The 22223-nt window shown below is 40.3% G+C and overlaps 1 protein-coding gene across 1 annotated transcript in view; it reads right to left on the bottom strand.

Annotated features, from left to right (window-relative positions):
* Window positions 1–770: 770 nt before the first annotated feature.
* LOC140278849 (ras-related protein Rab-37-like) overlaps window positions 771–22223 on the bottom strand; it is a 29645-nt gene continuing 8192 nt past the window's right edge. Inside the window, exons 3-9 of the mRNA XM_072373944.1 lie at window positions 21622–21663; window positions 21404–21470; window positions 21206–21258; window positions 20521–20586; window positions 19041–19097; window positions 18871–18947; window positions 771–4915 (exon numbers count right to left, since the gene is read on the bottom strand). Coding sequence (XP_072230045.1) covers window positions 4810–4915; window positions 18871–18947; window positions 19041–19097; window positions 20521–20586; window positions 21206–21258; window positions 21404–21470; window positions 21622–21663 — 468 coding nt within the window. The 3' untranslated portion in view covers window positions 771–4809. The remainder of the gene's footprint in view (window positions 4916–18870; window positions 18948–19040; window positions 19098–20520; window positions 20587–21205; window positions 21259–21403; window positions 21471–21621; window positions 21664–22223) is intronic.

The following is a 22223-nucleotide window of genomic DNA, read 5'->3' on the forward strand; positions in this document are numbered from 1 at the left end:
TAAGTGTGTTGAAAAGTTGTGCTTTGTCTGTTGAAACAATAATATTTTGAGAAGGCTGATCACTCCTGAGGGCTGCACAGTGGTGTGGTGGTAAGAGGTGACGGCTGGGGCCTTTCTACATGGAGTTTGAATGTTTTCCCTGTGTACGCGTGGGTTCTCTCCAGGTACTCTGACTCCCTCCCACCATACAAAAACGTGCATGTTAGGTTGTCCCTAGGAGGGCGTGTGCATGGTTGTGTCTTGTTTTTGTCTATGTGACCCTGTGATGGACTGGCGACCTGCCCAGAGTGTACCTAGCCTCTAGTCCAACGACAGCTGGGATAGGCTCCACCCCCACCTCCCCATGACCCTAAATAGGATTAAGCGGTTATAGGAAATGGATGGCTGATCACTCCTGAGTTTAAATGAATTGCATGACATTGAAGTCTAAACAGATGTCTGGTGCTTTTATCTTGAAGGCTCAGTTTGCCAACAGGAAGTTTTGTGACTAGATAAAAGTGATCTATATAGATCACTTTTATCTATATAGACTTTTCCAACTGTGCTTGTTAACCCTATATTTGATGTTGCCCCTGTCTATTAAGCTGGGTTGATTAATCACAAAAATGGATTAAACTTGCCACATTTTAAACATCTTATCCAAACTGTCTCTCTGCTCGGTTCAACTGTGCGATCGGTTGTTTAGAGGAAATCTGACTGGTTACAACGCACCATCATCTTCTGTCTTCTTCACTTTTTTGTCACACACCAAAAACTGCAGATTGGTTGAAAATCATTTAATTTTTTTTGCAGCATACATCACATCAAACACAACTTTTGGCATCATGGTCAAAAACAATAAAATCCTACTCAGTATACGCAGAGTCTACTGGCCACAATCTGAATCACATGAATGATAAACCACATCAGACCTGAATTGTCCACATTGGGCCAGAGCATTCGCACAAGCACAAACCAATACGAAATAATTGCCAAAGAGTGTTTGCATATCATTGTAATACAGGAAAGAAAAAAAGCATAAACTTGCTTGTGATACAGTATCACAAAGCTGCTGTGTTAACAAAACAATTTATTTAAAGTTGCATTAATCAATACTTTGATGTTATCGTTAGGTAAATGAACATATAAAATCCAAAGATCGAAGCTGTTCCAGCCAACTCTGCAGATCACCTGATCTCAGTGAAAGGTTTTAGCATCTTTCAGCTCATTGTTTTGGCTTTCTGCTTTACAGACTTACTGTGTTGCTGAAATGCATTTTTTGACAGAAACCTTACGCTGAAACCACAGTGTGTGCTCTGTCCACCTCCAATAGAATAGATTCAAAGTTATAAAATAGCTGGTGAACATTGCATAAAACCTGGCTGCATATCTCTGTTAAGATAAGTGACCCCAAAGATGGTGAAAACAAAACAAAACAAAACGAACCAAAGGAAGAAAGAAAATGAATGTAGCTTTAATGTGTTGATGTGGAGTTATATGACAGATCACTGATTCTTAAAACAAAATTTAACCCTGAGCATTGAGTTAAAATGTTACTAGATTTTTGTATTTTTCTTGATGCAAATATAGCATGTACACTCTGAAGGGACTTGCACACAGATAAGGTACGTGCAGTTTAGCTTACATGCAGCTGAGCTATACTGTGATTTCAGAATCAGGCCATCAATGCAAATGACATATTTTGAATCGTAGTGAGCATGTTATCATGCTCCAAATCAGGTGCCAAACACAGTATGTACACAAATGTTCCCTAAATAACTGACAGTAAGAGATCAAATCATAGATTGTTGTCAAGTGACTGTACTTGTATTTAGTAGCAATCATTTTTAAAGACACTTTTTTTTACGGCTGCATTCCTATGCATGTCCACAACAGAAGCATAGTTGTCTTACTTCGCCAGTTGCAGACCGGAGCATTTCTTAAGTCAGTTAGCTTTCAGCAGCAGCTTAGTGTCACTTATCAAGAACAGCATGCCAAGAATGAAGCAGTTCAAGTCACAAACAGACAGCACTTTTGTTCATTGACTAATTGTATCCACAACACAGTCTTTGTCTGGATCTGTTCCACGACACATAAGTTTGCAGCAGCCCTGATTTTTCAATGCAGATCCAAACTCCTTTAACCTTCTGGGTTTTTTGGCAAATGTCTTGTCTATGTAACATCTTAGTTCTTCAGTTAGCGATGATTTGGTGATAAATTACAATAAAAAATATATAGACCTCTTCCAGTCTGATGTGTATGTAAGGCAAGCAGCCGATACAGAAAGGCATTGATATCAGTCACAAAAATGAAAGTACACCCACTTTCAGTTCTGAGGTTTTATGCATAAGGACATAATAAGAAAATAAAGTGGTCCTTACCAGGTCTTAAAATGACGTAAATACAACCTGAGAGGAACCGCAACACGTGCCATTTTATATTGTCATTATTTATAATATAGAGACTAAACCAAAATTCCCATGATTCATCAGCTTGTGGAACCCACTTTTAGCAGCAATATTGTGAAGTTATCATTTTCTGTATGATGTTATCAGTCTTGCACATAGTTGTGGAGAGATTTTAGGCCCCACGCTTCTTTAAAAAAGTTTCCACCACAGCATTTCAGTCAGGTTGAGGTCTGGATTTTGACTGGACACTTGAAACACCTTGATTCTTTTCTTTTTCAGACATTCTGTTGTAGATTTGCTGCTGTGTTTGGGATAATTGTCCTGTTGAATGATTCAATTTCAACCAAAATTATGTTGTCAGATAGATGGCCTCACATTTGACTTGAGAATGCTATATCTATCTGTGCTATATCTATGCTATGTACCCAATGACTGCAAAGTACCCAGGTAAAATGGCTGAAAAACAATTATCAGCCCTCCACCACTGTGCTTTACAGTTGGTTTGATGTGTTTGGGCTGATATGCTGTGTTTGCTTTTTGCCAAATTTGGCGCAGTGAGTTTTGATCAAATATCTCCACTTTGGTCTCATCTGTTCAAAGGACATCGCTCCAGAGGTCTTGTGTTTTCAGGTGTAACTTTGCAAACCTAAGCTGTGCTGCCATGTTATTTTAAAAGAGAAGAGCATTTCTCCTGCATTTTGCAACAAGTTTTTTTCTAGATGTGCTGTCATAAACTTTAATGTTTAACATGCTAACTGAGGCCTGGAGAGTCTGAGATGTAGCTCTTGAACGTTTTCCATTTATGAGTTATATTTTTTTCTGAAGAATGATGGACTCCAAATTGTTTGGAAATGCCCATATAACCCCTGCCTTTGCCTTGTGTAGATATCCAGACCAGCAAACTGTAAACATCTGCTTTTAGAGATGCTCACACTTGCACCTTAATCAAGTCCATCACTTAATTCCGATGGAAATTGTTAGGATGGACGTTTCAATAACTGTTTCTGCATGTTTTTAAAAAAAATTTTATGGCACAGCTTAATATGTCGTATGTTGCTCTTCACCTGAAGTTGTATTGACCTCATTTTAAGACCTGCTACAGACAACATGATTTCCTATAATGCTGTGATCCATAAAACCGGGAGCACCTTTTTTCATGTCTGCATATAAAAGAAAAGTGTAATGTTTTGAGCATGATGTAAGTTCAGTTATTTTCTAATAGTGAGACTGAAAAGACTGACATGTGTACATAAAGTACACACTACATAAAGATTTTTTTAAATAAGAAATTTGAATGTTTAATTGCCTGGACATGTGATTTTTGTGTGTTTTATTCAACTAAAAAAATCTTTAGTGTCACAGAAACAACCTGGTTTGTGTTCGTTCTTTGCTTTTTCCTTTTGCATTTTTATACACATAGGAACAATAAAAGATTTGCAAAAATAGTACATTTGAAAAAAACATTACAAAAAGCATTGTCCACATAGACCACCATTATAAAGGAGACTTCTGTAAAACAGCTCTATTATGAATTCCTAATGCACTGAGGTTCGAGACTTGTAAAATTTTGCAAAAAGCCCAAAAAAGTGAGCTTCATTTGTGTTATGGTATTCTATATAAAGTCTTTGTGTGAGAAGGTCCAGTGGCAGAAACCCTACTGCAGCACATGTGTAGAGTTCCAGAGCAAATCTGGAAGCTATTAAACATTTTTTTTGGAACATGCATGAGTTGAGCAATTTTCATTTCACTGACAGGGACATCTCTGACTCTGTGATCCAGTTCCTACAGTAACCTACATTCATCCATATGTTTGCAGTGTCACTGTGATCATGTTATCATGTTGGTGTTAAAATTTCCCATCCTTCCAAAGCGACTAGTGTGGCTGTAGACTTAAAGTCATGTTATAATTTTGTTTGACTTTTTTGTTTGGAATTATGTGCGTGTTAAACATTGGTGTTAATAAGTGAGCTTCAGAGCGTTTGGCAGGCATATATTTGACCTTTGTTCAGGTTTAGCTGTTTGCTCATGTCCACATTCCTAATACAAAAACTTGAATCTAGTACTTCTTGTTTTTCTTCTCCTGGAAATAAAAAGCATAACACTATATTCTGACATAGATTTTCAAAAATGATCATTTGTTCAAATGAAAAGTTATAAGAGAAATCACCAGTTGCCTATCATAATGTCTTACGGGTTTGAAGATTCTGTTCTTGGCAAAGAAAACTGAGGGTTGTGTGCGTTAATGACTTGTTTCATTCTCCTCTGACTCCACTGATGGATGCACTTTTGGCTTTTCATCTTGAACTATTGGCAGCACAATATTTTGGGGGCAGCAGTGAGTTCCTCCCACTCAGTAGCTCTCAGTGTGTTTCAGACAGTCTGTTCACCTGATGTTTTAGGAGGAGGTGTTCAGACATGAGATTTAAAAGTAGCTGCAGCAGCCCGTCTTCTCCTTCTGTGCCTCAATATATTCATGGATCTGGAACTTGGGTGCATTGGGGTGCTGCACGGCCCGGTGCTTCAGTTCCCTGAAGAAAACAATCAGACAGCTGAGATCTTAGAAGAGAACAATGAACCTTGGAGTTATTTTTGACCAGAATTTATCATTTGACGCACATATAAAACTGGTTTCTAGGACTGCCTTCTTTCACTTTCGTAATATTGCTAAAATCAGGAACATCCTGTCTCAGGGTGATGCAGAGAAACTAGTTCATGCATTTGTTACTTCAAGATTGGACTACTGTAATTCCTTATTATTGGGCTGTCCCACATATTCTCTGAAAAGCCTCCAGCTGATCCAAAATGCTGCAGCCAGAGTTCTGATGAGAACTAACAGGAGAGATCATGTTTCTCCAGTTTTAGCTTCTCTTCATTGGCTCCCTGTTAAATTCAGAATAGAATTTAAGATTCTCCTCCTCACATATAAAGCTCTTAATGACCAAGCTCCATCATATTTTAAAGATCTCATTGTAAGATATTTTCCTAACAGAGCACTTCGCTCCCAAACTGCAGGTTTACTTGTTGTTCCCAGAATTTCTAAAAGTAGAATGGGAGGCAGAGTCTTCAGTTATCAGGCCCCTCTTCAGTTATCAGGCCCCCCAACCAGAAGGTTGTTTATAACTATTGTGGCAAAAGTTGTTTAGTTGTTCCCAGTCAGCAGTATCTAAAATTTGGAGCAAGTACGAACAAAATGGATAGATTGTAAAAGGGAGACATACAGGTCTAAGGAAGACGTCAAATGAGTGTAAATAGGAGTGTTAACAGCCATCTGAAGGAAGTGGGATATTCATCCAAAGGAGACAAATATAAACCACTGTTGCGTTCACTCTTTCCACTCCTTCAGGGAGGGTCTATATATTTTGTTTATATGATGTCGATTTGGGTTTTGACGAAAACCGGAAGTGATTTTGTTAGGAAAATAAAACGAGAAGAAACGGGAACTTGTTCGCCGTCATTAAAGGAAGCATACCAGCTACATAAAACGAAGGAATATGTTAATGTACCTTCTGAGATATTGCCCAACGTGGTAAGTTCCTTTTGAACATTGTAAACATTCGGGAAATATGATTTTCATACATAGGTTGTTTGGCAGACAAGCATTAAGCTACTGAAATATACCAGCAGTTTCCACGAGGTCTGTACATTGGCGGCTCGTTAGCTATATGCTAGCACTTGTTTATTGCACCAAACAGATTGTACTATGATGTGTTCAGAGTAAATTATGTGTGACTTATAATATTGTAAAATGTGGGTTGAAGAAGACTCAATTTTGGCTGTGATATGCTCATATGTTTACAGTGAAATTTAAGATGTATGGTTTAAGGATGTTTATTGGAATGTTATAAAATACTATGTCAAATATTGTAAATTTATTTGCTTACAGTTTAACCGGCTTGACCGTGTGTTTCACAAGGCAATAAAAGTTAAACACGAATGGCAATCATGTCTGAAGCCAAAGATTCAGCAGGAGAAAAGGACCTTATAACACTGAAAAGGAGGCGAGGACAAGCTAAAGCAGCCGTAACCAAGATGATAGCGGCCGTGAATGTAAAAATAAGAGAAAACAAGCCTGAAGAGTTGAAAACAGCATTGGAAAGCCTCGACCTAGCCCTCATACAGCTTCAAGAGGCACACAGATGTTATCATGATAGACTTACTGATGACATTGACGAAGAAGAGTCTGATGCCTATGAGAAGCTTATCTTGATGAGCGTTCATGATGTGTGTCACGAGGCTCTAGCCTGGCTGCATGAAGTGGAACATGGAGTTGATGATCATCCAGATGGTGATGACAAGTTGGACGTCACAAACCAACATGATTTAGTCAGTGAACTTCAAGCTGACCCAAATGATGAAAATTCTGCGTCAGTAGAGCTCGAAATGCTACAAGCTCTGCGAAAGAAGGAACAGGAAGACTTCTAACTGCTGCTTCGACGCAACAAAGAGGAGTTTGAACTGGAACTCCAGCGAATGCATCACAAGGCCGAACTAGATGCACAGATGCTACACAATGAACAAAAGAAGCAAGCCCTAACTGCAGACTTCTATTCTACACCGAGAGCTGGCAGGATCCCGGCAATGACACAACCGTCACTGTCACCAATATCTGGGGATTCAATATCACAACTGCTAGAGTTTTCAAGGCAGCAGTATCAAGTCCAAGTGGACTCTCTTAGGCTCCCACCAACAGATATGGTCAAGTTTAATGGTGACCCCCTCCAGTATTGGAAGTTCATGAGGCTTTTCACCACAATGGTGGACAAGGAATCAGTTGCTGCAGAAGAGAAATTAACTCGTCTACACCAGTACACTGAAGGAAAGGCTCGAGATGCCATAAGTCACTGCTTATACAACCCCAATCCTAGTGCAGGATTTAAGGAAGCACTTGAGTGGCTAAGAACAAGATTCGGAAATCCTCATTCCATCTCACAAGCTTGGGTTGGAAAGGTTTTGAACTTTAAGGAGATAAGAGACAATGTGCAACTCAGAGACTTCGCAGACCAACTGAGAGGATACACTTGCTGCCATGAAGTGTGAGGAACATTGGTCGAGATCATTGGCAAGCTACCATCAGACCTCAGGGCCAAGTGGTTAAATAAGAACTATGAAATCACTAAAGAAGAACGTCTACCAAAACTTGATGATGTTGTCAGTTTCGTAGAGACGGAGGCAGAAAAGAGGTCTGATCCAGTCTTTGGTGGGTTAGTTAGCTATAAGAAACAGGAGAAGCCAAGCAACTTTACATCGCCTACAAAGGCGTTCAAAAAACCTTGTCAAAACTACCCCACAAGTGTTAAGGCAGCTGCAGTTCAGGAGCACAAGTCTACACGTACCAAGCAGCTAGCTAATCTAAAGTGTCTGAAATGCTCAGAACGCCACTTCTTGAACCAGTGCCCAGCCTTCCGATCACTGACTGTGCCAGAGCGTCTTGTGTTCGTTCAGGAGAAAAACCTGTGCCACTGTTTCATGATGGGGCACAACGTCGAGGTCTGCACACGTAATTGGGTATGTAATGTGCCTGGCTGTGGACAGAAACAACAAATGGTTGCATCCTAACCACACTAGCAAACAGAATACTACAGCAAGCCAGGACGCCACCGATGACAGTAAAACTACCCAACAAACACAACCTACCAGATCACCTACTGTCACTTGTGGATTTGCTGGAGCTGGAAATGGTAAAGTTTGCATACCTATTGTTCCTGTGGTGGTTATAGGCAAGGCTAGCAGCATCAGTTCTGTCACATATGCCTTACTCGATCCAGGAGCCAACACTAGTTTAGTGTCAGAAGAACTCACCAAGAAACTCAAGGTCAAAGGCAAGCCTGCAAGGTTAGACCTTGACACTGTAGGAGGCAGCCGAGAAGGAATATTTACTCGAAGTGTAGACCTGGAGATAGACTCTCTGCACGATGGCAGCATGTACACGCTTAATGGTGTGAGAACACTAAATAAGTTAAACATAGGACTTAGTTGTCTAGCCACACCTGATGAGACGGCCAGATGGGATCACTTAGCAGACATCCCGATTCCCAGCGTCAACTCCAACGATGTGCACCTTGTCATTGGACAAGATGCACCACGTCTTCTCAGAGCTGAAGAATATCGTGTAGGAGGAGATAATGACCCATATGCTACCAGAACAGTGCTTGGATGGGCCATAAATGGACCAATTAATCACAAGGAAGGAAGAAATGCCAAGGCCTACTTCCTCAAGTCTGATCAGAGCCTGCAAACTCAGGTAGAAAGGTTTTGGAAACTTGATGATCCCACACACGAGAACAATCTATCAATCAATGACCACAAAGTAATTAAACCGTGGGGAAAATTCATACTCCAAAGAAGGCTCACACTATAGTTTAGAGATAAATTTTAAGAAAGAAACAGTGAAATTACCAAACAATATCAACTTAGCAACACACAGACTACGACTACTGGAATGTACTAGCTTAGCATGGCTACCAGTTCTCTTCCTCTATCTCCTGCTTTCACCTGCTCCGTGTGTCAGATGTTTAGTTACTCCTCTGCCTCCTTTAGTGGTAATGGTACATGTAACAAATGTAGTCTTTTTGTAGTTTTGGAGGCAAGGTTATCTGAATTGGAAGCTCGGCTCTGCACTGTTGAAAACCACCCGATAGCGAGCCAGGCCCCTTTAGTCAGTGCGGAGCCACCTAGCGTAGCTAGCTCTGTTAGTCGTCCCCGAGCAGATCCCGAGCAGCCGGGACTTAAGAGTGGCTGGGTGACTGTCAGGAAGAGGAGTCATAGTCCTAAAGTCAAGCCCGTGGTTCACCATCAACCTGTCCACGTTTCTAATAGATTTTCTCCACTCAGCGACACACCCGCTGAGGACAAAACCCTGGTAATTGGCAGCTCTATAGTCAGAAACGTGGCATTAGCGACACCAGCGACCATAGTCAAATGCATTCCAGGGGCCAGAGCGGGCGACATAGAATCCTATTTAAAACTGCTGGCTAAGGATAAGCGTAAATACGGTAAAATAGTTATTCACGTCGGCGGTAATGACACCCGGTTACGCCAATCGGAGGTCACTAAAATTAATGTTGCATCGGTGTGTAATTTTGCCAAAACAATGTCGGACTCCGTAGTTTTCTCTGGACCCCTGCCAAATCTAACCAGTGATGACATGTTTAGCCGCATGTCCTCATTCAATCGCTGGTTGTCTAGATGGTGTCCAGCAAACAACGTGGGCTACATAGATAATTGGCAATCTTTCTGGAGAAAACCTGGTCTGATGAGGAGAGACGGCATCCATCCCACTTTGGAAGGAGCGGCTCTCATTTCTAGAAATATGGACGAATTTATTAGTCATCCAAAAACATGACATCCCAGGGTTGAGACCAGGATGCAGAGTTGTAGTCTTACACACTTCTCTGCGGCTTCCCACCTGATGCTGCCCCCCCCTCAATCAAAAAACACAAAAGGAGCAAATCCTCTTGTGCAAAAAAAATTTAAAACAAAAATTTTAACTGAACAAAAACATCAAACTATTAAATGTGGTTTGCTGAATATTAGATCTCTCCCTTCGAAGTCTCTTTTAGTGAATGATTTGATTTGTGATCATCATATTGATATATTTTGTTTTACAGAAACCTGGCTGCAGCAGGAGGATCATGTTAGCATTAATGAATCAACTCCCTCTGATTATTTAAATTTTCACGTTCCTCGAACCACAGGTAGAGGAGGAGGAGTGGCAGCTATCTTCAGATCAGGGTTACTAATCAGACCTAGACCCAAAATTAGTTTTAGCTCTTTTGAATCTCTGATTCTCAGTTTTTCCCACCCAAAGTGGAAATCACAAAAACCTCTTGTGTTTGTTGTTGTGTATCGTCCACCTGGCCCTTATTCTGAGTTTCTGTCTGAATTCTCAGAGTTTTTATCCCAGTTAGTGCTGAGTACAGATAAAGTCATTGTAGTGGGTGACTTTAATATTCATGTAGATGTTGAAAATGACAGCCTAAATATTAACTTTAATTCTATATTAGACTCCATTGGATTTTCTCAAAGTGTTCACAGACCTACTCACTGCCTTAATCACACCCTTGACCTTGTGCTGACTTATGGCATTGAGAGTGAACAGTTAACAGTGTTCCCTCATAACCCTGTCTTGTCTGACCATTTTTTAATAACTTTTGAATTTACATTACTTGACTACAAGGTTTCTGAGAAGAATTCTACATATAGAAGGTGTCTGTCAGAGAATGCTGTAACCAGATTTAAAGAGTTGATTTCATCATCCTTTTCTTCACTGCCATGTGCTGATATGACAGAGGACGGCTACCTAAATTTTACTCCAGTAGAACTTGACTCTCTTGTTGACAGCACTATAGCTTCAATGCGTACAACACTGGACAATGTTGCCCCTCTGAAAAGGAAGGTAATCAGTCAGAAGAGGTTGGCTCCTTGGTATAATTCACAGCTGCGTGCGTTAAAGCAGACTGCAAGAAAGCTGGAGAGACAGTGGTGTTCCTCAAATTTAGAAGAGTCTCAATTAGTCTGGAAAGATAGTTTAATAACGTATAAGAAAGCACTTCGTAAAGCTAGAACTGCTTATTATTCATTATTGATAGAAGAGAATAAGAGTAATCCCAGGTTTCTTTTCAGCACTGTTGCCAGGCTGACAAAGAGTCCGAGCTCTGTTGAGCCATGTATTCCTTTAACTCTCAGCAGTGATGATTTCATGAGATTCTTCATCAATGAAATTGTTTCTATCAGAGAGAAGATTAATGGAATCCTTCCCATTATTATCACTGATGTATCATCAAGTAGAGCAGCTTTAGAAGTATCTTTCGAACCTGAATTGACAGCTTCTGTCCAGTTGATCTTTGAGCTAACAACAGCAATAGTCTCTTCTAAACCATCAACTTGTATGTTAGACCCAATCCCACCCAGACTGTTCAAGGAGGTTTTCCCCTTAATTGACACTTCCATATTGGATTTGATCAATCGGTCTTTGTTGATAGGATATGTACCTCAGACTTTTAAGGTTGCTGTAATTAAACCTTTACTTAAAAAACCTACTCTTGATTCAGAAGTGTTGGCTAATTATCGACCTATATCCAATCTCCCTTTTTTGTCTAAAGTTCTTGAAAAAATAGTTGCAGTTCAACTTTGTGATCATTTACATAGAAATAATCTGCTTGAAGAGTTTCAGTCAGGATTCAGAGTGCATCATAGCACAGAAACAGCACTGGTGAAAGTTACCAATGATCTCCTGTTAGCTTCTGATAGCGGACTTGTTTCTGTGCTTGTCCTGTTGGATCTCAGTGCTGCATTTGATACGATCGATCACAGCATTCTGTTACAGAGACTTGAACATGTTATTGGGATTAAAGGAACTGCATTAGGCTGGTTTAAGTCATATTTATCTCATACATTCCAGGTTGTTCTTGTAAATGAAGAATCTTCCTCACACATTGGAGTATGTCATGGAGTTCCTCAGGGTTCTATGCTTGGACCAATTCTTTTTACTTTATACATGCTTCCATTAGGTAACATTATCAGACAGCATGGCATAAACTTCCATTGTTATGCTGATGATACTCAGCTGTACTTATCTATGAAACCAGATGAAACCAACAGGTTGGTCAGACTACAAGCCTGTCTTAAAGACAGACTGCTTTTAAATTCAGACAAAACTGAAGTTGTTCTCTTTGGACCTGAGCACTTCAGGGAGAAATGGTCTAGTTATATAGTTACTCTAGATGGTATTTCCTTGGCTTCTAGTTCTACAGTGAGGAACCTTGGAGTTATTTTTGACCAGAATTTATCATTTGACGCACATATAAAACTGGTTTCTAGGACTGCCTTCTTTCACCTTCGTAATATTGCTAAAATCAGGAACATCCTGTCTCAGGGTGATGCAGAGAAACTAGTTCATGCATTTGTTACTTCAAGATTGGACTACTGTAATTCCTTATTATTGGGCTGTCCCACATATTCTCTGAAAAGCCTCCAGCTGATCCAAAATGCTGCAGCCAGAGTTCTGATGAGAACTAACGGGAGAGATCATGTTTCTCCAGTTTTAGCTTCTCTTCATTGGCTCCCTGTTAAATTCAGAATAGAATTTAAGATTCTTCTTCTCACATATAAAGTTCTTAATGACCGAGCTCCATCATATCTTAAAGATCTAATTGTAAGATATTTTCCTAACAGAGCACTTCGCTCCCAAACTGCAGGTTTACTTGTTGTTCCCAGAGTTTCTAAAAGTAGAATGGGAGGCAGAGCCTTCAGTTATCAGGCCTCTCTCTTGTGGAATAAGCTGCCAGTAAATGTCCGGGAAGCAGACACCTTTCCACTTTTAAGATTAGGCTTAAAACTTTCCTTTTCGATAAAGCTTATAGTTAGGGATGGCTCAGGTAATCCTGAAACATCCCATAGTTAAGCTGCTATAGGCTTAGACTGCTGGGGGACCTCATCTGTCACACCTTTCCTCACTTTGCTCTCTTTTTCCCCCCTGTTTAATTTCACAATTGATTTTATGTACATGTGACATTATTGTGGTTATTAACGTATGTTTCCCTGTTCCAACAGATATCCTTTGAATGGCGTTATGGTGTTTTTCCCCACTCTTTTCCCTCTTTTCTGTCTTCTCAAACCCCAGCTGGTCGAGGCGGATGGCCACCCTTCCTGAGTCTGGTTCTGCCAGAGGTTTCTTCCTGTTAAAAGGGAGTCGTTCCTTTCCACAGTCGCCACAGGCACACTCAGGACGGGAGATTGGACTGAAGACCAGTTTCGGTGCAATCTGTTGGTTTCCTTAGCTAGGATATTAATTTGTTGAATTGGCTCTATATGAATTAATTGGATTATGATTACAATGAATTGAATTCCAATTGGCTTGAATTAGACTATATTACTTAAGTGCCTTGAGATGACAATTGTTGTAATCTGGCGCTATATAAATAAAATTGAATTGAATTGAATTGAATGCAGACTAAGGAAGAACGCAGACCTGAAAGAGAAATATGTGGAGGCGATGAAGTCGACCATTGACAAAGTTAAATGCAGAAGAGGTCTCAGCTTCGTCATCTGACCGCAGAGATGGCAAGATCTGGTACCTCCCACATCACCCAATGATTCATCCATGCAAGCCTGGAAAGGTACGTGTTTTCTTTGACTGCGCAGCTAAGTATGACGGCGTGTCTCTTAATGACGTCGTCCACCAGGGACCTGATCTGACAAACAAACTAATAACTGTGTTGATTCGCTTCCGACAAGGGCCCGTTGCTATAATGGCAGACATTGAAGGTATGTTTGATCAGATATGTGTCACTACAGACCACAGAGATGTCCTGCGTTTCCTGTGGTGGAAGGACCATGATCCTAATAATGAGGTAGTTACTTACCGCATGACGTCCCACCTCTTTGGAGGAGTGTGGTCTCCAAGTGCAGCAAGTTTTGCATTAAGGAAGTGCGCATCAGACCATGCACATCTGTATGATGCAGACACTGTCTCTACTGTTGAACGAAACTTCTCTGTGGATGACTGCCTGAAATCCTCTGATTCACCTCAGAAAGCCATCCGTTTGGCAGCGCAGCTGACCGACCTGCTGAATCGAGGAGGGTTCCGGTTGACCAAATGGACCAGCAATGCTACTGAGGTCCTGGAGTCTATTCCAGAGGAGGAGCATGCAAATAGAGCACCATCTTTGGATCTGGATCAAGATCCGTCGTTAGAGAGGGCTCTGGGGGTGTTATGGGACATAACAAGCGACTGCATCATCTTCATCGTCAAGGTCAAAGACAAGCCCAACACAAAAGAGGCATGCTAAGCACAATAAGCTCAATCTATGACCCCTTGGGATTAGTTGGCCCATTCATTTTAAGGGGTAAGGCACTGTTTCAGGCACTATGTCGCATGAAGCTAGGCTGGGATAAAACCATTTTAAGTGAGATTGGCGAGCAATGGGGCCGGTGGTTGGATGACCTGCCAAAACTCTGCCGGCTGCGAGTGCCTCGATGTCTCAGGCCTAAGAGCTACACTGACCCCTCAGTCACCATGCAACTCCATCACTTCAGTGATGCTTCCGAGTTGGGATATGGTGCTGTTTGCTATCTCAGGCTCGTTAGCAACAATGACATCTACTGTAACATCATCCTCTCGAGGAACAGGCTGGCTCCTGTCAAACCAAGCACCATTCCAAGACTAGAACTGGCAGCCGCAGTAGTAGCGGTACAGATCGATCAGAAAATCCGTGAAAGCTTTGAGCTTATCCCTCTTGGATTCTGTCTTTTGGACTGATAGCACTATTGTGCTGCATTATATAAGAAATGAAGATAAAAGGTACCAAACATTTGTTGCAAACAGAATTTCGCAGATCCGTGAAATCTCAACAGTCTCGCAATGGAAGCATGTGTGGTCAGAATTGAACCCTGCAGATGATGTTTCTAGGGGATTGTCTGCTGAAGAGCTTGCAAGCAGTGAGCGCTGGCTTAAAGGCCCTGCTTTCCTTTGGAAGGAGGAAGAGTTTTGGCCTCGCCAGCCAGAGCTTGGAAGCTTACCGCCGGAAGCAGAAGTAAAAAAGTCGAGTCAGACATACGCAGTCTCTTCCATAGTCACTACCCAATCAGCAATTGATTGTTTTATCCAGAAGTATTCCTCCTGGTACAAACTCAAACGAGCTATTGTTCTGATCCTACGAGCAAAGGATATTCTTCTGAAGAACACAGACTATGTGCACCTATAACACTGAATGACATGAAGCTGGCGGAGATTGCCATTATTGACTACGTTCAACGCTCCCAGTTCACTCGTCTGCTGAAAGATGAAGGCTTGAGAAAGTTAGCCCCAGTATGTTTCAGTGATGGACTACTCCGTGTGGGAGGCAGGCTCACCAATGCTCCGATATCCGAAGCAGCGAAACAACCAGTGATTTTGCCACAAGAGCATCAGATCAGCAAACTTATCATATGGCACTTCCACAAACTCACGGGTCATTCTGGAACTGAAAGGGTACTTGCTGAGATTAGGCAATCCTTTTGGATAGTCGGTGGTCGTGTCGCAGTGAAACGAGTCCTGGCACAGTGTGTACCTTGCAAAAGACAAAGAGCTCCAATCAATACGCAGTACATGGCCAACCTACCCGTTGATCGTGTGACTCCGAGTCAACCACCTTTCACCAGCGTTGGAGTAGATTATTTTGGTCCCATTAGCATCAAAAGAGGACGCAGTGAAGTGAAGAGATATGGCTGCTTATTCACTTGCCTAACAACCAGAGCCATTCACTTGGAGGTAGCACACAGTTTGGACTCAGAATCATTCATAAATGCTCTTTAGCGATTCATGGCTCGTCGTGGGACACCGCAATTAATCCGCTCGGATAATGGGACAAACTTTGTCGGTGCTCGTCATGAATTGCAGAAGGCTCTAAATGAATGGAACCAGCAAAGTATCGCAGAACATCTGCTCCAACGAGAAACGCAATGGAATTTTAATCCCCCTGCAGCCTCACACATGGGAGGTGTATGGGAGAGGCAAATCCGTACGGTGCGCTCAATTCTCATGAGTCTTGCAAGACAACAGACTTTAGATGATGAAGGATTGACAACTCTTTTCTGTCCGAGGACCCAAGAGATGATCAGCCTTTGACTCCCTAACGATTTGCTTCTGTTGAGACCTGAGTGCCCTCCACCTCCTGGCCGCTTTGTGAAACAGGATCTGTATCGTCGACGCTGGCGTCAAGTCCAGTATATGGTGGACATTTTTTGGACTCGCTGGGTGAAGGAGTATTTGCCTACACTGCAGCAAAGGCAGAGGTGGTTTCACCATTCCAGAAACTATCAGGTTGGTGATCTTGTACTAGTCCTGAATGAATCCACGCCTCGCAGTCAATGGCCCCTTGGTTTGGTCACTGATGTCAATGTTGGAACTGATGGATTGGTACGTTCAGTACAAGTAAAGACACATGCAGGTACTTATACCCGCCCCATACACAAGATATGCTTGCTGGAAGGAAATATGGACGAGTAGACTAACATACTTTCAGCTTGTGTTCTTCGCGTAGCTGTTACAATGACTTTAAGCTGACTTCATGTTCGAGATTACTACAAACTGTTAGTCATTATCATAAGTACGCTCAGCATTGTTTATTTCTGTAAGTAACGAGGTGGGGTTTCAAGGTCTGCTGGTGTAGTATACCAAGGTTATTATTACTAGTCATTACAGTTTGTTACTTTGTCTAGCTAGTCGTTCACTAATTTACTTGGATGACCATTCAGTGAGGTCATCGGGGCCGGGATGTTGCGTTCACTCTTTCCACTTCTTCAGGGAGGGTCTATATATTTTGTTTATATGACGTCGATTTGGGTTTTGACGAAAACCGGAAGTGATTTTGTTAGGAAAATAAAACGAGAAGAAACGGGAACTTGTTCGCCGTCATTAAAGGAAGCATACCAGCTACATAAAACGAAGGAATATGTTAATGTACCTTCTGAGATATTGCCCAACGTGGTAAGTTCCTTTTGAACATTGTAAACATTCGGGAAATATGATTTTCATACATAGGTTGTTTGGCAGACAAGCATTAAGCTACTGAAATATACCAGCAGTTTCCACGAGGTCTGTACATTGGCGGCTCGTTAGCTATATGCTAGCACTTGTTTATTGCACCAAACAGATTGTACTATGATGTGTTCAGAGTAAATTATGTGTGACTTATAATATTGTAAAATGTGGGTTGAAGAAGACTCAATTTTGGCTGTGATATGCTCATATGTTTACAGTGAAATTTAAGATGTATGGTTTAAGGATGTGTTTATTGGAATGTTATAAAATACTATGTCAAATATTGTAAATTTATTTGTTTACAGTTTAACCGGCTTGACCGTGTGTTTCACAAGGCAATAAACAACAACAACAGCAAAGACTGGCTTATGTTATTCGTAACAACCACTATGGACTGTGGGTGATTGGATGACTGTGATATTCAGTGATGAATCACCAATTTGCATTGGACATAGAGATGATGCCAGAAGTTTTATTTGATTCAGGTTCAATTATATATATAAAAACATGACTGCCTAAAGGAAACAAGCAAATTTCCACAATCATTGATGATATGGGGTTGATGTTGGCTGAAGGACCAGGGGAGATGGCATTTTTTGGGATAATAAGGCATCTTTCCACAGAGCAAAGAGCCATGAATCTTTTATTCAAAACACAAATCAATTCAGTGACATAACCAGCAAACTGTCAGGATCTCGATTTGATTGAAAATTCTGGTGGATAGTCAAAAACAAAAAAGGTCTATGAGAAGGCTCCATACCACAAAGCTGATCTGTCAACTGCTACAAAAGAAAGTTGGAACCTGACTGATGAAAAATATTGTTTTTCACGACATGCATCAAAAAATTTAAGGTGCAATAAAAGCCAGAGAAGGTTCAACAAAAAAATAATAGTTATTTGTTTGGTTGATGATTCCATATATTGTTCCTCCACTACAGCAGACTTCTGTTATGTTTTACAAAGCCGGAATAGTAACTGCTAAATTAAATAGTTTTATGTCATATCTGATTTTCGTTTTTCCCCCTAAATGAAATAGCTGATTCAGCATCACCCAAAAGTGATGATTCCAACAATTTTTGCCAAAGGTTGTATAAACTGATCTCAGAGCAGGTGAAAAGAGCTGAGAGCTTATTACAATTTTGACAGAATGATGTATTATTTGGTGAACACTTAAAAGTTACTGATGCAATGAATAGATTATTTTTATGTAAAATCGAAGAAAAACACTTTAATTGCGGTAAAAAGGTAGGAAATTTGTGTTGATATAATGGAACAGCTCTCTAAAGGCATTGAACCTGTCATAAATTTGCTTGATAATTACAGATTATTTCTGGATGAGTAAAATATAAGTTGATAGTTTTAGTCAAACAGTTTTATGTAGCTACTGTATAAATTAATATCAGGGCTCTTAAGTCTCATGCATTGAGCGTGACAGTCACGCTTTTCAGTCTTTTGTCACGCACTCCCACCACACATTGTATTTCTCATACTGAAAAAAAAATAATATAAATTTCTCTGACACACCGCTATTGCTATGGAAACGGCAGGAAACAAGCACGTCTCCCATGAGTCTGAGCAGAGGAGTTATTAATAACAGCAACACTAATTATAATATTATTAATGAAAGAGTCCATCCTGTGACCCGTCCAACTGGCCCGCCCAGGGGCCTCTCACTCTTTCCTGCGTTGAAAACTTGAGAGCCCTGATGAATATTAGTGGCATGCACCTTTTTGAAGGGCAGGGGCAGAAAGAAAAAAAAAAGAGCACATATATTGAGTCCTCACCAGTGTAAAGGGCACTTGAGCACACGTTTTGGCACCCAAGAAGGCACTTGAGGGCAGTTTAGCACACATTTTGGCAACCAAGAGGGCACTTTAGCATGCGTTTTTTTTCAACTATTGACCCCCCCCCCCCCCAAAAAAAAAAATTGTAAAAGGTTGTTGTGAGCAGAGGGTATCATACTTGGCTACTGCTGTGAAGGCCAGCTCTACATTGACTCCCGTTTTGGCACTTGTCTCCATGAAAGGAACTGAATATTCCTGAAGATTGGAAGCAGAACAAACAACAGTGAAGAAGAGAGTAGACATCAGTAGTAGCATCAATTCTGTTTGTACAACGAGTGAAATACTCACTCTGGCCAGTCGTTCTCCTTCATCTCTCCTAATCGCTCGTTCGCTGCTCATGTCAGACTGAAAGAAGTACACTGTATTTTTAGATTAGGACTGAAGTATTGACTTGGTCCAATGAAATAAATGCATTCCATCTGAGTAGTCAAAGTCTAGTTTGAACAAGAGTAAAATAAAAAGGGAAAGATGCCTCTAAGTTGTCCACTCCAAGATATTAACAATTTACAATTGGTTGTTACATTTTTGCAGTGGGAAATATGGGTTCCACTTTGGTTTGTTACAAAACTACCTATTTCTCAAAAGATTTTCAAAGTTAATTCCTTTTCTAAACTAAATTAAAAAAATCTAAACTTAAATTAAGATGCATTTTGATAAAGGTTAACAATTCTCTTTTTACCATTGCTACATGGCTAGCTGCTCCCTTAATGTCTGACAGGCTTTAGCAGCTAAATTGAGCACTCACATCAATCATTTACAAGAGACAGATCGTGGTTACACCAGGAATTGGCAAAGAGAATGTATCTGCTAATCTTGGCATAATATTTGTAACAAGAAGCTCAGTGAACAATGTTAATATTTAGCTGTTGCTTTGCTATCTGTCTGTCTGACCATTAACACTTGAGATAACAAAGCTAGCACTAGTAAGTTATAGTAGCACCTAAGATTCTCTGTTCATGTTTATGCATTTGGCAGATGCTTTTATCCAAATGAAGATATAACAATGCAGCTAACATCAAAGCTAACAATAAGCTACATAGAAGGAAAACCACTAGTCAGGCTCTGTCAGAGGTGACAGGGATGACAGTGTAGAAACAGAGAGCAGACAGAGGGAAGTACAGAAAGAGAAAGTGTAGTAGAGGGGGTAGAGAAGTGCAGAAGGAGACAGTGAAATGGAGGGGGTAGGGAAGTACAGGGTAGGGCAATAACAAGATGGTGGAGAGAAAAAATAAATTACCTCCTGATGAACTAACTAATGGTCATTTAACTTATTAGCAAAAGAAGTTGCTAAAAGGACCACAAAAATCATCTAAGTCACAAAGATCTTGTAAAAAGAAACATTGTGACTAACAGCACACAGAACTTTTTTCTCCATGGACTAAAAGATTTCAGGCCCAGCTCTTTTACATTCTCACTAATGTTTTAGGTACACGTTAGATTAGCAAATAAAATCATTTGAAGGGCGTCACTCCTGTCAAAGCAGCCTGCAGATCAGTCAAACCACAAAGTGTCCTTCAGCTGTATGATATCAAAATCTACACATAAAAGATTGACGTTGCCACTGTGATATCAGCCATAGATTTGAGGACTGGTGTTCTGAAGTATTTTGGACACTTGTCATGTTTTTAAACCTGACATGCACTACAACAATGGGAATCTGTATGCTATTATAACAGTGGACCACAGACTTGCCCCTTTATTGTCTGACTTTCTCTATAAGAGACAGTCTTCTTTCAGATATTAAGCTTCCCAGACAATTCCCTCTTACCTTGTTGCCCAGCAACATGATGACTACATCACTCTGTGCATACTCATGGACCTCTGTTAACCATGCCTGGATCAAAAGAGACAGACACACATGCACACATATGGTTAACTGTGACACAGATATGTGCATTATTAACTCTCAGAATTGACCAAATAAATAAGTTCAAGAAGTCCTTCCAAAAGAAAGATTTACATTTATCTAAACATTAACCCATCTTTATAGATTTATTTATTAGAATTCCAAAGAAGCTGAATATTTTTGAAAATCATCTTTCATTACAGGGCTTTCAAATCACTCCTCCCACAGACAGAATGGGTTGGGAATCTTTCATCATTACCATACTGTTTTCTGATTATTATCTGATTGTTTCAACTCTTGGTACATTTAATTCTAATTCTATTACAATAGGATTGTCTGACTCCTGGTTGTCAATACAGTGCATCCAGTGCATGCTCCAGGCTCCAGCCAATGAGAGAGATCCCAAGACAAAGACAATATCTATTATATAAGAAATATTAGTTTCTGACAGCCCTAATAAATAGGTATTAGAGCTTTCATTAGGGCTTTATAGGTATATTTATAAATGCAATTAAAACAAATGCTTTTGTCTGCTGTCTTTAGTTACATTTCTTTTTACCATCTACTTTCTCATTATTTACAAGTTGTAGACAAATCCCACACTTACCCTAATGTTGTCAAAGGATGATTTGCTGGTTATGTCATACAAAAGGAGCAAAGCTTTGGGAATAGAAGCAATAAAAACATACATAAATCTAATAATGTACATTTTGTAAAAAATGTGACAAATCTCTCAATTAAAGTCCATTTCCTGGATACAGAGTATATTTGTCTATGACAAAAGTTTTGATGCTTTTAATCTCACCGTGTGCATCTCTGTAATATGCATGTGTCACACTTCTGAACCGTTCCTGCCCCGCTGTGTCCCAAATCTGAAACAAAAAACAAACTGGCCTGGTTCCACTTGACTATTATTTGCAGTTACAATACCAGTGCCCAAGAGAAAATCAGCCAGTATCCTGATAACATGCTGCTATACTGAATGCACATCAATTTCTCACAAGAACTAATTTACACACTGACCTGTAGTTTGACCTTTACATCATCAACAGTCACCACTTTATTCTGAGAAGGACAGATAGGAGAAAGAATGACCAAAGGATCAGAAAAAAAATTTGAAAAACAAATATATAGCCTGTGGTATCTTTAGGTTTTCAGATTAAAACTAAAAGGTTACACCTGTGGGATTAGACAATAGACACTCTTTCCAGAACAAAATTACTCTGGATAATCCACAGTCTCTGTGGACTGTTTTCTTTAGAAGAACCACTACAATGTGTCTCTACAATGTAATGAGAAAACAAATGTTAAGATCAGGTTAAAAAAAAAAAGAAAGAACACAATCAGATGACTTGCTTTTTGGTTACTTTTTTTTTTTTTTTTACCTTTTTTTTCTAGATGCAAGGTTAATGTAATATTTTTTTCCCCTTGTCCTGTCCAGCATTATGGCAGCAGAATTGTAATCTGAATACCGTTTATGCCAAACAGATTTGCTTTGCCAAGGGAAGCTTTATGAATGTTAAGCTCCCCTTGATGCCCATCAACTGTGTAATAGTGCCGAACCGGACCGGGGGACAGGGAAAGACGAAGAGCAAAGAAGAAGAAAAAGAACAGAAATAGAAACA

This window comes from Leuresthes tenuis, unplaced genomic scaffold, assembly GCF_036924035.1.
Source record: "Leuresthes tenuis unplaced genomic scaffold, fLeuTen1.0.hap1 SCAF_20, whole genome shotgun sequence".
Taxonomy (NCBI): Eukaryota; Metazoa; Chordata; class Actinopteri; order Atheriniformes; family Atherinopsidae; genus Leuresthes; species Leuresthes tenuis.